General features: G+C 39.0%; 1 protein-coding gene across 6 annotated transcripts in view; it reads right to left on the minus strand.

Annotated features, from left to right (window-relative positions):
• Nucleotides 1–15,248, minus strand: part of tnikb (TRAF2 and NCK interacting kinase b) — a 98,830-nt gene that overhangs the window by 25,440 nt on the left and 58,142 nt on the right. For 4 of the 6 annotated variants that reach the window (XM_041813846.1, XM_041813849.1, XM_041813848.1 and 1 more), the window contains 6 exons: nucleotides 14,898–15,137; nucleotides 11,579–11,685; nucleotides 10,347–10,462; nucleotides 9,176–9,267; nucleotides 5,587–5,768; nucleotides 5,007–5,121 (listed from right to left, as the gene is read on the minus strand). In XM_041813846.1, the coding sequence (XP_041669780.1) occupies nucleotides 5,007–5,121; nucleotides 5,587–5,768; nucleotides 9,176–9,267; nucleotides 10,347–10,462; nucleotides 11,579–11,685; nucleotides 14,898–15,137 (852 nt within the window). The remainder of the gene's footprint in view (nucleotides 1–5,006; nucleotides 5,122–5,586; nucleotides 5,769–9,175; nucleotides 9,268–10,346; nucleotides 10,463–11,578; nucleotides 11,686–14,897; nucleotides 15,138–15,248) is intronic. The other 2 variants (XM_041813850.1, XM_041813847.1) reach the window with 1 other exon arrangement.

The following is a 15,248-nucleotide window of genomic DNA, read 5'->3' on the forward strand; positions in this document are numbered from 1 at the left end:
AAAATAAAGGAAACTCAGCGTAATAATGAAGGCCTTTCTGGAATCAGTCTTCCTCTCAGGTGTTTTTTAGTTAAATGTCACCTATCAGAGTCTGCACTAGAATACCTGCAGCCATGCCACAGTCACTCTCTCTCTCTGAGGAGGGGCTGCTTCAGTTAAACAGTCTCATGTTTACATGTGATGTAAGGACGAAGTCACAAAATTGACTTGTCATTTTTCATCCAATTGTCAACTTTGGATGATAAATCTGACCTGAAATTTTTAACCTTTTATGTTTCCTTTATTTCCTCAGCCACTTGTAAAATCTCCAGGTAACTTTGTGGATCAGAGGCCAGAGAACTAAGAAACAGAGAGGAGGAAAAAGAGAATCAAATGGGTGGAGCAGGGGAGGAATAAGTTCGGTTTGTTTCTTCTGAGGGGAAAACACAGGAGCCAAGAGTACAGCAGGGCAGGAAATTAAAGGGGCCACATATTGTTGTTTTTGGTTTTCACGCTTTCAACCTCAGTTTTTACCTATCTCTTGACTCTATGATGCCTAAAGTTAAAATAAGATGGGAAATTAGTGCAAATGAATCAATTTTTTATTATTATTCACAGCCCTGAAGTTCCTGTATTCAAATTAAATAGTTTTCAGGTAGACACTGCACACAGGAGGTCACTCTCTTTTTATTCAAAGACATAAATACAGAGATGTCTTTTACAGAAATCTATGAGAAGTTAGTCTACTTCTTTCTTGGTTTTATAAAATTACACTGTTGCCACTTCACACCAATTTTGTCCATTTTTTTAACCCTTTTCATCATTTTTTTCCCACCATTTTTAACAAATTTTTACTATTTAACATCTATATTTGTCGATTTTGAACTCTTTTCACCACTTTTTTCCTTCCTGTTTTTGCCACTTCTAAAACAATTCTTGCCAGTTAAGCTTAATGTTGCCTCTGTTGACCCATTATTGCTACTATTAGCCCCTTTTTACTACTTTTTACATCCAAACATTTTTCTCATTTTAACCACATTTCACCATTTGATATGCCCATTTTTGCTAGTTTAACAAATATCTGCCTTTCTCAGTTAACCACTTTTTGACAGTTTATATCAATTTTTCATCCCATCTCACTAAATTTCCACTCACTTTTGCAAATTTAAAGCCATCGCAGCCACATTTGAACTCCCTTTTACCACTTTAAATGCCCATCTTTGCCATTTCATCTAATTTTTGCTACTTTTAACCCAGTTCCACTACTTTAAAATCCAATGCCACCACCTTTTCCACCATTTTTTTGCCATTATTAACCCATTTTAGCCATTTTAAACCATTTCAATTCTTTTTTGACAAAAGGGATTTACATTTTTAAGAAGGATTTTTACTACACAAACAACAAAAAAAGATAGTTGTATCTTTAAAAAGAGAGGTTTTTATTCAGGTTAAATATGAAATATAGATATCACAGCTTAACTTTACAATGGACCATGATTTTGCTGACCTCCATGGGCCCCCAGTTTGGCTGGGCACCAGAAAGCTCTCCTATTTACACCCCCCCATGGAAAGCCTTGTCTGCTTATGACTATTCTTAATTGTGCATGGCTGTGTTTTAACCACCTTCAATTACAGTGGGGGTCCCCGGTCTCTGGCAACTTTATTTTGGGGGTCGCGGGCTGAAAAGGTTGAGAACCCCTGATTTAGAGTTTGGTGTCTTTGACACTGGCTAAGATTACCAAGAGAACTTTGAAAAAATGACTTAGGATACTTAGAAAGGGCTGCTGCTATACTTTTGGTAATAACATTCAGACACTAGCTTGTATTAGCATTTCAGTCATTTCAAATCTAATCTACATTCCTGATGCACTTTTTTAGGCAGCACTAGTGCAAATAGAAACAGAAGGATTGTTAATATCTGTGAATACAATAAAATTAGTCCAAAAGCAATTAATCCATAGTAGCATGAATCTGAATATGAGGGTGCATCAAGCTTTATGCTATAAAGGAGGAGGCTGGGATGGAGGAGGTTAACCTTTGCCAGCAGCAGCAGTGTGGTGCATCAGCATTAATGCAAGCAGGGATTAGGCAGAAGTACGCCATATTCAAATACAGCGCTATGTTGAGAGAAAGAGCTGTGATTGGCTGTGGGAGGCGATCAGCTGCCGTCAGCTGATCAAGGCTGAATGTATAACTACTGTGTCCTGCATGAACTAACACTGAGCTTAATCGCTGATAATCGTCATAAAAAAACTTTCCGACAAAGTTTTAAAAAAAAATAATCTTTCTGATTAAATTTGCCAACATTTTTTTTTTTAATTTCCAATATATCCAAGATAAGTGATGCAAGACTCTGCAGGATTAAGGTACTTTTCTTACTGTCAAATGATTTGTAAATTGCTAATTAAAGTTTCCATGATGAAATTTCAAGAATTGTTCTCAAAGAATTCTGATAAAAGTATTTGTAAAACAGGCTACACACTACAATATAATTGTACTGATTGTTAGGCCGAATCCCTCCAAAGTCAGTAAAGGCCTGATTATTGAACAGTTTTTAGGTTATCATTGTTATAGTTATAATATCATCTTTTTCTTTTCAGATTATCCTGTGGTGTGCAGTGTGTTACTAGTGACTTTTTCCTCTCCAACTTGATCCGAGGGGCTCTGACCCAAGATCTTAAAGATTAAACATGTTTAGTACGACCAGAAATTCTGTTTTGTGGTGAGCACTGAGGACAGCCCAGCAGGCACAAGCACTGAACGAAGCAACAGCCAGTCAGAAGACAAGCTGACTGAAGGAAGAAGCAACATTGTTTGGTGGCTGTGTTCTAATTTCCTGCCCCGATAAAGGATTTGATTGGTTGGTTGGTGCCAGGTTTCTGGGTAGGCAGGTGGATAAGGGTGAACAGGGTTCTGGGCTGTCAGGATCAGGATCAGGATCAGGTTCAGGTGTTGGGAGATTCAGGGGCCAACTTTCGGGTCTAGCTCCACCTACTTGGGCCCCAGAAGTGTCGCCTGGGGAGACCAGAGGGGAGGTGCTTTGCTGCACCAAATCGGGGAGATTGGCGTTGCCAGGGAACAGATTAGCGTTGCCGGGGAAACCGTTGCTGGCGGCAGAGCTCCGCCTCCGTTCTCTATGCTTCTGTGAAAAGAGAGAGAGGGGCGGGGCTACTGTGCAGCGAGGCTGTGATTGACAGGTCTACGTGATGGGAGGGTGCGTTTGTTAATTTTCAGGAAGGGGGCGAGTGGGAACTGAAACCAGACACTTGGGCGGCAGCGAGCATGGGGACTTCAAACATCTCTCACACAAATACTCAACAACCTGCACACTAACAGAGATATCTTGACCACTGAGCGATTGGGTTTTGTCCATTCCTTCTATAAGATAATTTAAGCTGTCTGTACACTGTATGTTCATACTATAGACTTGGAGGAATGTCTACTTATAACACACAATGTAATCCTTTATGGTACACCACTAAAGTTAAATCCGAGGTAAATCTAGAGTCAAATCAAGATGGGGCACTGGATAACCAGTAAAGTTCCTCTGAAACAAAGCTTAGACTGGGTCAAATATGCCAGCCTGACCCGACCTGAGCCAATGCTCATTTCCTTCAAGCCTGATTAGACCCATCCTGTTATGCTTAACCTCTGGTATCATTATGGACACCATTTTCATAAATAGTCATTTCTGTGAGGGTTTTATGTCCAATAAACTTTGAAATTCCAATGTCATTTTTTAAATCGATCTATAATACAAGGTGTAGAAGTTTAGCACCTTTTGGAGCCATTAGCTGGATTAGCAAATGCTGTAAAGACATTCTTCTTATATCATCATGGACATTTTCTTCTTTTTCCCCTTGTGTGGTGGAGGGAAAGCCCCCCCGCAACATCAAATTCCCTAAAATTTCCATGAAAATTCTTGAAATTTCACCCCACACACACAAATTTGACAGACAATTACATAGTAATTGCCAAAATTTTCATGAAAATACCTCAAAATTCAAAGGACATAATGTCCTCATACATTGAGCAGTGTCTTAGGAAGTTAAGGACAATAACGTCCAGTTCCAAAATCATTCAAAACTATAAATGATAAGATACTAAGATAGATATATAATATTTGGACCAACTTTTTGGTTTATACCTTTTAAATTACTTCATCCCTGAACAAAATTACCAACTGTTTGAAAAAAATCAGGATTTAAACCCTTAAAATATCGATTTAGCTGTCTCTTTAAAGAAATTTACGGAATTTTTGTTTTTCTACGAAATAAGCGAAGAGGGGAATTTTCCTGAAATAACCAGCATTTATGGGTTTTGATCGAAAAGGGGGTTGATCTAAAAGGTTTAACCCAAAAGATCTTATGGCAGTTTTTGGAAGTGGACATTTTATTCCTGAATGTACTTAAAGTGAGGAAATGTGTAAACTTACCCCATGGAAAAATAATCATGCATCAAAATAACTTTCTTTGGCTAATCTTTTACATGTGCAAGACTGTGATTTTAAAAACATCCTCCCTCCAACCATCATTTAGGATATAAGAAAACAAAGTTTTCTTTTTATTTTCTTAAATAACAGAAAAGAGAGAATTAATGCAATAAATCTGGCATCTAAAAGGTTAAAATCTTGAAAATTTTTGAGTATTTGGTCATTTTGGTTTTATAAATATCACATTATCATCATGAATATTCATATATGATTTCTGAAATTTTTTTAGAATTGGACTTTTTGTTGTTAGTGGCTTTAATGTTAAAACAGTGATACCAGAGGGTTAATTATGGGGCTGTTTTGTTTAACTTTAAATGATAACCAGAGTTATTTCTATGATTTTAATCTGTTCGGATCAGATCTTAATGAGATTAAACTAAACTTAAAACACACAAGATGGACAATCAAGCCAAACCACACATTCAGAAGAGAAGAGGGAGCAGGGAGGCATGCAGAGCAGGTGGATGAGCACCTGAGCACAGAGTTTCTCTCTGAACAGTCAGGGGGACGGCAGCTTGACATCACAGTGACTCACCTCACGCATCATAAGGGTGCTGTCCTGGGAGCTGTTTCCGTACGACTCATCATGGGAGTCATTTTGACTTCCTGTCCCGCCAAAGGTCTCGTTGGTGCCCTGACTCGCTGCTGGCCTGAAAGTTGAAAAAAACAAAAAGAATCAGAAATTAACTCAATATTCTTTATATTAACTTAATCTTAATATTAACTTATGTCCACATAGGTGTACTCATAGTGGGCAGCCTGGGTTCAAATTTGGATAGAGTAGTCAACAACATGCTGGGACGGATTAGAACCTGAGACGTCGTCTTTTTGTGCATGTGTCGTGCAATTGTAACCTTTAGGGCACTGGAGCCTTTGTTCAGTCTAGTTGCAGGAAAATAACCCAAAATAGAATAAAAAGTTTATTCTTAGAAAATAAATACACATGATTTGCTATGACCAGTTTACACATTTTTACATGCTTAAACATTTTAATGAAATATCAATGGAAATATAAATAACTGTTAACTCAACAGTGAAACTGGGACTAACTCCTCCTTCGCTCTGTGGTGAAAATTTGTTGAATTCAATTGGAAAAAGAAAACTCGAATACTCACATAATGCGTGGTATATCACTGACAGCCACTGTTCCATCGTTAGCCCCGCCTTCTCCCTCCTCATCCTCGCTGCTGTGAGATTCCTCACTGGACGACGAGTAGTCGGTCACTTTAACAGGCGGACGGCTGGTTTCCTCGCCCTGCCGTAGCTCCCTCAGCTCTTTAGCCAGAGCCGTCAGATCCTGGAGGAGAGGACAACAGACCAAAGAGTCACAAACTGGATCTAAAGCATCATTTTTCATGAATAAAGATTAATGTTAAGGCCTGGTGTGAACGATTTTCACTGAGTGAATGGAAGACTGTGCTGAGACTCAAATATTACAGAATGTTGGTATCTAATGTCTAACCAGATATACTCTCAGTCATTTTACTTCATATAAAACACATGCCATGTTCAGATAAGAATCTTTTTAAGGTATAGACTGCTGCAGTAATGAGTCCTAAACCCAGATATAATACATATGTGGCTCTTCCTGTTCATTCATCTTTAATATCTATGGGATTTTTGAATGAATGAATGAGATTATTTTAAGCAATAATCCCCCTAAAAACCCACAGAAAAAAACCCTTAGACTTTTGTTGACTAAACCTGAATGATGTGAGGATGACCAACAAAAATACTTCATCACTGCAGCACTCTGGAGAAAAAACTATATTCCCTGAATTATTTGTAATTAGCAACAGGTTTCCCATGCAACAGGCAGAGTGCACAGGTTAAATAACTTCATATAGGACATTTCATAATCAAACTGACCAGGTTTAGAAGTGCAACCCCTTTCTGGTTTTAATGTTTGCAGACGTTTTTGATTGTCATGTTTGCAGTGAAATCATTTAAGTATAAGTAGGAGAGAAAATAAAAAAAGGATCATTGCTATTTGGAGCACGATGCATGTTGTAGTTAAGCTTTCCTTGCAGCCATATTTTAGAGTGTATCAGAGTGGGGTGGGCAGCGAGCATCAGGACCGTGCAGGACGAGGAGAAGGAGGGTCAGAAGGACCATCATGCCTCAGTGCAGGACAGCCAAAGGGTTAAAGGACAAATCCAGCCTTTGTGAAATCTCGCTGTTAGCAGTAAAAGAGCTGGTGCATATCAGAGGTTAAATAACAGGAAGTGGTGAGGTGGAAGTGGTGGTGTTGGTGGGAGGAATGAGGAGGGGGTTATCTTACCAGATCCTCCTGATAAAAACAAGAGAGAAAGAAAGAGGAGAGAGAGAGAGAGAGAGAAAGAGAGATACAGAGAGAGAGAATGAAAATGAAACAAGAGAGCAGAGATGTCTGAAGTGATAATAATGAGATGAAAGGAAGACATAAATCCTACATGAGCTGATAACCTGTCATTTACAGCTTTAACTGCTGATATGAGAGCGAAACAACAGAGTGTTTTTTCTAACCAGAGAGAGAGAGGAAACACACATATAAGACAGCAGAGCTCAGTGGTTTTTACATGTTGTACTTAAAGGCTAACAGCCAGGACAACACTGGAAACACTTTGACATGCCCCTTTGTCTTCCTATCTTTTTATCCTTTTTAGCAGTTACTATATTTTAAATCATTTATTTTATTTTTTTGCCCTTTTATTAAGCAAGAGCAGAGGTTTGAGTAGGAAACCTGGTGAGACAAATTTGTGAACTACACCTAGAAAAGGAGCCACAGGTTGGATGAGTACCCCAGCTGTTCAGTAGGAGGACTACATCTTGTATTGGGTGCACATTAACTGCTAGACCATCAGCATCCCACAGATACTATTCTTTAACTATTTTAGACCATGATCAAACCCCCAAAAAATAATATAATAGAGCCCAAAACTCCAGTGTTCTTTAACTTAAAGCACCCTTATATTTGGTTTGGTGCGTTTTGGTGCCCACTGCAGGTCTCTGAGTGCAACTGCAATGTGGTAAAACAAACTGTTACCACAGTTTCAGCTGTTAACAAAAGATGCTTTTAGACCTAAAGTACCAGGAACTTTTGTGTTCCAGGAACTTCTCTTCAAGGAACTAAATGACAGGGGTGGAAAGTAAGTAAATGGATTTCCTCTAATTACAGTAACTGAGTAGCTTTTTTGCGTTCTTGTTCACTTTGTAATCTGAAATTTTGTTTTTATGTCAATGTAATGTTTCTTTTTTCTTTTTTTTTCAACTTAAATTTGCAGAATTTCTAAAATTCTTTTTCCATTTTCTCATGATGGGGCACTGAGTTTAGATTAATGAAAATAAAATAAATGAATGACTGCAGCATCAGGTTGCAACACAAGAAAAATGTGAAGAGGGTCTGAATATTTTTAAATGCACGGTAGATGTCTTGTAATAAAGTTTGTTCAAAATAAGTATATAATCATGAAACCATTATTTTTCTTACTATAATCATCGTGTTAAAATCGAGGTCAGTGGGTCACATAAAACCACAAATCCTTTAAGCAAACATTAACCTTTTAACTCCCTAATGGGCACCTATAACAGAGGCATTAATATCATGGACTCATGCCAGACGGAATGATAAATAAACTCTAAAAAGGTAAAATAGTCTGCAGTTTGACATACTACTAAGTTACATAGAGCTGAATAAGGTGACTAGACAAAAATGGGATGGACTGAGCTCTCTGTGTTTGAAGTTACTGTTCTGTTAGACAGACCTTGAAACAACTGTTTTAAGGTGGGAAAGTTTCATACTGTTGCTTTAAGAGACAGATTTCAGTGAGAGGAGGGAGAGGCGGGGGATGAATGAGGAGAAATGTCACTAACCTCGTCTACAGCTTTCTTATAGCTCTGAAGAAGGATGAGAGGAGAGATGGAGGAAAGGATGAAAGGAAGAATGAACAGCAGCATGGTTAGTTCAGAGTGAAGAGACCGTCTGTCAGAGTGAGTTTAGTTTCTCCAACATGATCTACTTCTGCAGAACGCTCATGTGTTACTTTATAGAACTAGCAGCAAAGTGTGGAAATAAAAACATAAGAAAAAGATGCAAAAGTGTTATCAGTAATAGATCCTTCGAGACTGAGGGGTTAAAAAATTTCATAACGCACAAAGCCTTGGAGCGTTATTATTGTAATTTGTGTGGATTTTAGTTTCATGTTTGTATGTGCCAACCAGTGAAAGAGAAGTTGGGACCTTAGTAGTTGATAAAAGAAATCCAGATATTAATTACTGCATACTTTATGGTTTCAGTAAAACAAAATAGAGCTAATGTTTGTTTTCTAACATTAACGGCTGATTGTATTCTGTGTTAATGATGTGAATCAACAATGTAAAGCTATACTTAAACCATCATCAGTCTGATATGATGTCATGACTGATTATGTTAGTTCTTTGTCAGAATTACCTTTGTAGTATTTCCATGTTTGTAGTTTACATCCAACACATTAGGTAGTTGTCTATGGCCTGAGCTCTCAGGTCTGCCCTCTAGTGGTGTACTCTAATAATACGCATTGCATACAGTATAGTTACAACTATCATCATGATGCAGCCACATGCAGACAAAGTGAAACAGCTCTTACATCTCCAGTTTTACTCTCCATCACTGCTTCACTGTGTATCGTTGTTGTGTAACTGAATGTGTGCATTAGAGCGTGTTTATGTCAGTATCTCTGTACTCACTGCAGGCCTGCTGGGTCGTGTCATCTCTCTGCCGTCATCTTTGGTCTCGTGGGAAGAAACTGTCGAGCCTTCAGTCTTCATGGCTGAATTTCCTGAAAACAGAGTCACACAGAGAGGATAACGACACTTTTTAATTCTTATTTTATGTTTTCTTGTAATTCTTATTATCTTTTATTTTGAAAAGCTGATTCAGAAAGTTAATATTTTTGGGAAATATTCACACTTTGTTCGGGACAAGGAGGACATTCTTATAAATCTAGGACACTTTAGTTTTCGGAAACTTTAGAATATGGGATGTTAAAGGAGCGATTTATTTGGTCAAATGCATGCTTGTCAAGAACAGAACTCTGGAAAAATTGACCATGGTCTAAAAATATTAGCTGGTGCATTTAATCGCCAAAGACTTAAAAAATTATAATTATGTGTGAATTAATCAAACATTAAATTTGTCTGGTGTGCAAAGAACTCTAATGAGGACATTTATTGAACACTAAGTATTTCAAATAAAACATGGAAAATATACAAAGAAGGCTCAGTCTGCTGTAAGGATATATATATATTTTAAATTTTGGATAATTTTCAAGATATTTGATTGAATACCTCCTTCAACATTTGCATTTTAAGTCTCATTTTATTGCTATAGTAGTGTTACACTTTGAGACTGAAGAGGAGATATACGAGAAAGTCTTTGCCGTGTGACTCAATAAAACTAAAACTAAACTTAACTTCTAAACTTCTGTAAATGGCTAAAAGCAGTTTTAGGTGTGCTGCCTCTGCAGACTAGAACTACAGCTGGAAAATTAACGTCTGGTCTCTTGAAATATTTAAGAGTAGACTGAGGGTGTTGGAGGAAGATGCATCAGGGTTACAGACGTTTTGACGCACAAGAGTTAATTTCTACATAGTACATTTATTCTCATCAGCAGCAGCTTCAGTGCTGACAACATGTAGAGAGACCAAACTCCAGAGATGATTTATGGGCTGTTGTTGGAATAAGAGGAGGGACAGTGAGTTCTGATGTCACTCAAGAAGTATTGTTACTAAATAGTATGGATGTACGTGCTGTCACTCTGAGAGTCCAAAAAGGATCATTACTCTATGGTGATGTCTGAAGAGCAAAGTCTCACTGATTGTCTAATTGCCTCTGTGATAGCCATAGTTTCATGCGCACCTCGTTCGTTGGAGCCTCCCTGGGAGCTTGGGGTGCTGGAGCTGGAAGAGCTGCCGCTGCTCGTCCTCTTCAGGGGCGTCTCCATGGAAACGTCAGGCCTCCGCAGGTCGGGGTTGCTACGGCAACACAAACACAGACAGCGCTGTCTCATTCATGCAGGAAACTGTTGAAATGTGCTCTGAACTAAAAAAAACACACATCACACCTGTGATTCTACAGCTCCACACCGCAGCAGAGAGAGTGTGTTTCTTTACAGTTTGTGTGTGGTGTGTGTCGCTGTGATTGTACAAGATGTTCTCCATCAGTGTGTGTGTCTTAGTTTAAGAATATAACAGGTTAGACTGCATGATTTCTGCTCTAAAGTTCAGTACACGTGAGAACGAGAGAGATTAGAGAAGAAGAAAAGAGATTCAAATCTAGCTGAGGAGATGTTTCAGGACTATGGTTAACAACTGGAGGGTCAGGACCCAAAAGTGGGCCATGAAACCATTTTCAGTGGGTCACAGACATGTGCTTGGAAAAAAAATGAAGGATAAATGAAGGATATGCCACATCTCTGTTTTTAGTCACATCTTCTGTTCCATCTCAAATCCAAACTGCTCCATTTCAATAAAAACATCTGACTGTGATTCAAGAATTAAAGAAATTATGGCCATTAAGGGGATATTTTGGTATTTTTTATGTTGGTTTGTATGAAGTACTTGGCAATAGTAGTGGCATTAGCCTTCAAAGATTTCAGTGAATATTGGTCCTTTAAGAAGACTGGCTAGGCTATACAGTGTAGCAGACAGGTACACCACTTTCTCTGCATAATTTCATGAGTTTAAGGTAAAAAATATTTCATTTTTCCCAGAGAAAATCTCTGCATTTGTCACCATTTTGCAATGCAATCTTCATCTACATGCTCTTCTGCATCAGTGTATCTGATCAGCTGTTTGGGTCTAAAACTGGTTATTTCAGCTCAGTTTTCCACCTTAAAAGCTGAACAGTACAGTAAACATTGTGTCAACTGCAGCCGGTCTGATTATCAGCAATTAGAAGAATAAAGCCACGGTTGTAAACTTGCTTGGGTCAAAGCTTAGTCCAAACCTTTTTGTCATCTTAGTTTTAATCATCAAAGATTAATTTTAGCTTTTTTTTGACTCGTCTTCCACATGGGAAATAAAGGTTGTCCACTTACTTTTAAGTCATAGTTTTAGTTGACATTACCTCTAATAGATTTGTGAGATTACCTGGCCCGTATAAGGTGAGCTCCAGCCCGTGGTCCAAGACCAGGTCCGTTTCCAGGCGAGTGCTTCCTGACCTGAGCAGGAGAGATGGAGGTCGTCCTCTGAGGAACCTGAAAACACACAACATCAAACACACTGTAAGAATCTCCATCAGCTTTCTATAGATCACACTCTGCAACAAAATCTGATGAAAATGTTAAAATACACAACATCAACACTGAAATCTCTGTTCTAAATTTACTCCACATTCACAAACTTTTCTCTGGAAAAAATAAGTTAGTAGTTTAAAGAAGATTCTGTTTTCACTTGTGTTTTCTTCTCAGTGATTTTCAGGAAGATTAATTAAAAATGTGAGCTTAGTGGTTAAGTGTTGATTTAGTTGAAAATATTTCCACAGTTTTGTGTTGTAGTTTTAAGGGATATAATGATACTTCAAAATAAAATTAAAGTCTTGCATTTCAGCATGAAAATAAAACCAAATGTTGGCTATAAATGCTGTTTGTTAATCATTTTCTCTGAAGGCTGTAAAACAACTTAAAATATTCTGATTATCAAGTCCAATACTTCATCGTTATCAATTCTATTTTCATTGTTCTATATTAAATTATTTAGCATTTCAAAGTAATTTCTAAGTCCATATCAAAACTGTGAATCAGTTTTACCCAGCATGCACCTATGAGCGCATGTACAAAATGACTCGCTGATGTCCGTGTTCCCTGGTTATTGTGACAGAATTATCATAAGGTGCAGATCACTTTGCCTTCTCTACTGTGACATGTGACAACATTGATGTAGTGATGATTTACTGTCCATGCACTGTGTTGCATCTTCAAGTTGACCTGATGGTTTGCATGTTCTTCTTCCTGTTTTGGGTCAATCTTCTTACGTGGATTGACCCATTTTGCAGCAGCCTCTGCCAAAAATACACCCCGCACGTATCTTGAGCGAAGCTGAAAAGAGTGAAGCTTCCGGTATGTGCCGGAGCGTGTGCAGTGGAACTGAAAAGACTGACCAGAGAGGGAGGGATTTGATCTGCAGTGCACTTTGTGCATGCAGATCTCTGCACAGACAGAGGGTCCGTTCGAATAGTCTATTTTGCTTAGGAAGGTTCCTAACTGAGTGAAATGACCCAGAAGTATTTTAGTCCCGGCCATGATAAAGGCTGTTTGAATTCTCTAAGTCAGTGGTTCTCAACCTTGGGGTTGGGACTCCCTTGGGGGTCGAAAGGCATTGAGAGAGGGTCTCAAGATGCCCTGGAAAAACTAGGAATAGTTTTCAAATGACACTGTTGCCACTTCACACCAATTTTGTCCGTTTTTTATTTTTACCCTTTTTCAACATTGTTTCCCACCAATTTTAACACATTTTTACCATTTAACACCTATTTTTGTCAGTTTGAACTCTTCTCACCACTTTTTCCCTGCCTGTTTTTGCCACTTCTAAACCATTTCTTGCCACTTAAGCCTAATGTTGCCTCTGTTGACCCATTATTGCTACTATTAACCCCTTTTTACCACTTTTTAAGCCCAAACTTTAATATGCCCATTTTTGCTAGTTTAACCAATATCTGCCCGTTTTTCCTCTCAATTAACCATTTTATTTTGCCAGTTTATATCATTTTTTCATCCCATTTTGTTAAATTTCCACTCACTTTTTGCCAATTTAAAGCCTTTGCAACCACATTTAAACTCCCTTTTAACACTTTATATGTCCATGTTTGCCTTTTTTGCCATTTTTAGCTAATTTTTGCCATTTTTAACCCAGTTCTGCTACTTTTAAAATCCAACGTCACCACCTTCTACCATTTTTTTTTTTGCCCATTTTAACCCATTTTAGCTATTTTTAAACCATTTTAATTCCTATTTTAACAAAGGGGATTTACATTTTAAGAAGGATTTTTACTACACAAATAATTAAAAAAAAGATATTTGTGTCTTTGATAAGAGTGTTTTTTATTCAGGTTAAATATGAAATATGGATATCACAGCTTAACTTTACAATGGACCATGATTTTGCTGACCTCCATGGGCCCCCAGTTTGGCTGGGCACCAGAAAGCTCTCCCATTTAACCCCCCCTATGGATGGCTGTGTCTGCACATGACTATTTTTAATTGTGTATGGCTGTGTTCCACTACCTTCAGGTACAGTGGGGGTCTCCGGTCTCTGGGACCTTTATTTTGGGGGTCGTGGGGTAAAAAGGTTGAGAACCCCTGCTCTAAGTGATAAGAAAAGGAGCTTCATTACTTTCTTTATTATCTCCTTCAGCCTAGGAAACACTGGACCATCCTTTACCGAAGGAGAGATGAAAATTTGACCCGAAATTCTTTGCTTAAACTTCTAGTCTATCAACGTTAGATTGTTGCTGCATGTACATTACTGTGCAGAACTTTTATGCATGTTTGGGCCAAAAATTGAGGCTGAACTAAGGCATGTAATGGTGAGAAAGTCCACCTGAGGGCACAGTCAGGCAGGAAGGAGGCTTGGTACAACCCAGGTCGTACTCTGTATGTCCTTGTATATTGCCAAGGTTATGGAAAAAGAATTGGTGAAAAAAAAAAAAAAAAATGCACAGTTTTAGGAAAGAGTAAAGGGTGGATGTGACGAGTAAGCACAGCCTAGGGTACAGTCCGGACTGGTAGTAGGGGTGCCTACTACCTAGGGACACACATGTGTTGAGCTTGACTCTGCCCCCAACCAACCCTACAGCACAGGCTTGTGGCACATCGGGCTCTGTTATGAATCTGTGGTACCCTACATGCCACATAACTGTACATGGTACCAACATATTTGCCTCATTACTCTTGATTTGATCTGACCCTGTAAATAGTACTAGCCTACGCTTGCATGTTGGTTAACGTGTATGTTTTATATTCAGTGTAAGCTTCTTTTTAATTTATTCTCTGCTAGGTGTACATAAAATACCTCTTGGAAATAATAAAGTTTACTTATGGTTCGTTCGTCATCAACAATGCGCCCATGAACTCAGAGTTCCTACTCAGAAAGTTGGAGATACTTCTCAATCCCAAGTTATGAACCTGTAAATGGAACACATTCAACTCAGGTGTGGCATCATCCCCAGCTCTGCTGGACGACTTCTGAGGTAAATTAAACAGGCATTAACCTAACCTTAACCTTAGTTTGGCCTTTTTCAGAGTCTATCTACATTTTCCTAGTAAAATACACACAGTATAACCTCACAGAGAAGAAAACACGTTAAAAATGCTGAACTCAGGCAAAGAGAAGCTTCAAGCCAAAAGATTAAAGTCACTCAAACACTCAAACACACTTGGACAAACAAATATGGGTGGTGGCATGCAGAGACCTTGGGGGGCATGTCGTCGTCCTGCCGCAGCCACGAACTGCGGTCCAACTTGTCGAGGGGGGGCGCCAGGCGGGACAGGGGCGGGGGAGGAGGGGTGTCGGAAGTGGGGTCAGAGTTCTGCCGGGGCATGGGTGGCCGGGAGGGGGAGGGCGACGCCGAAGACGAGGAGACGCCGTGAGGGTCGTACAGAGACTGGGAGCCTGACAGACCGTGACTCTTCACCTGCACCAGGTGGGCCATCTGATCACACACGCACATATATACCCGAAAACACACACACGCACAGGCGAGCAGGAAACAGGCGGGGGGCAGGAGGAAGAGCAGGGTCAGGATATAGGTCCAAACATGGTG

Source organism: Cheilinus undulatus, linkage group 19, assembly GCF_018320785.1.
Source record: "Cheilinus undulatus linkage group 19, ASM1832078v1, whole genome shotgun sequence".
NCBI classification, from domain to species: Eukaryota; Metazoa; Chordata; class Actinopteri; order Labriformes; family Labridae; genus Cheilinus; species Cheilinus undulatus.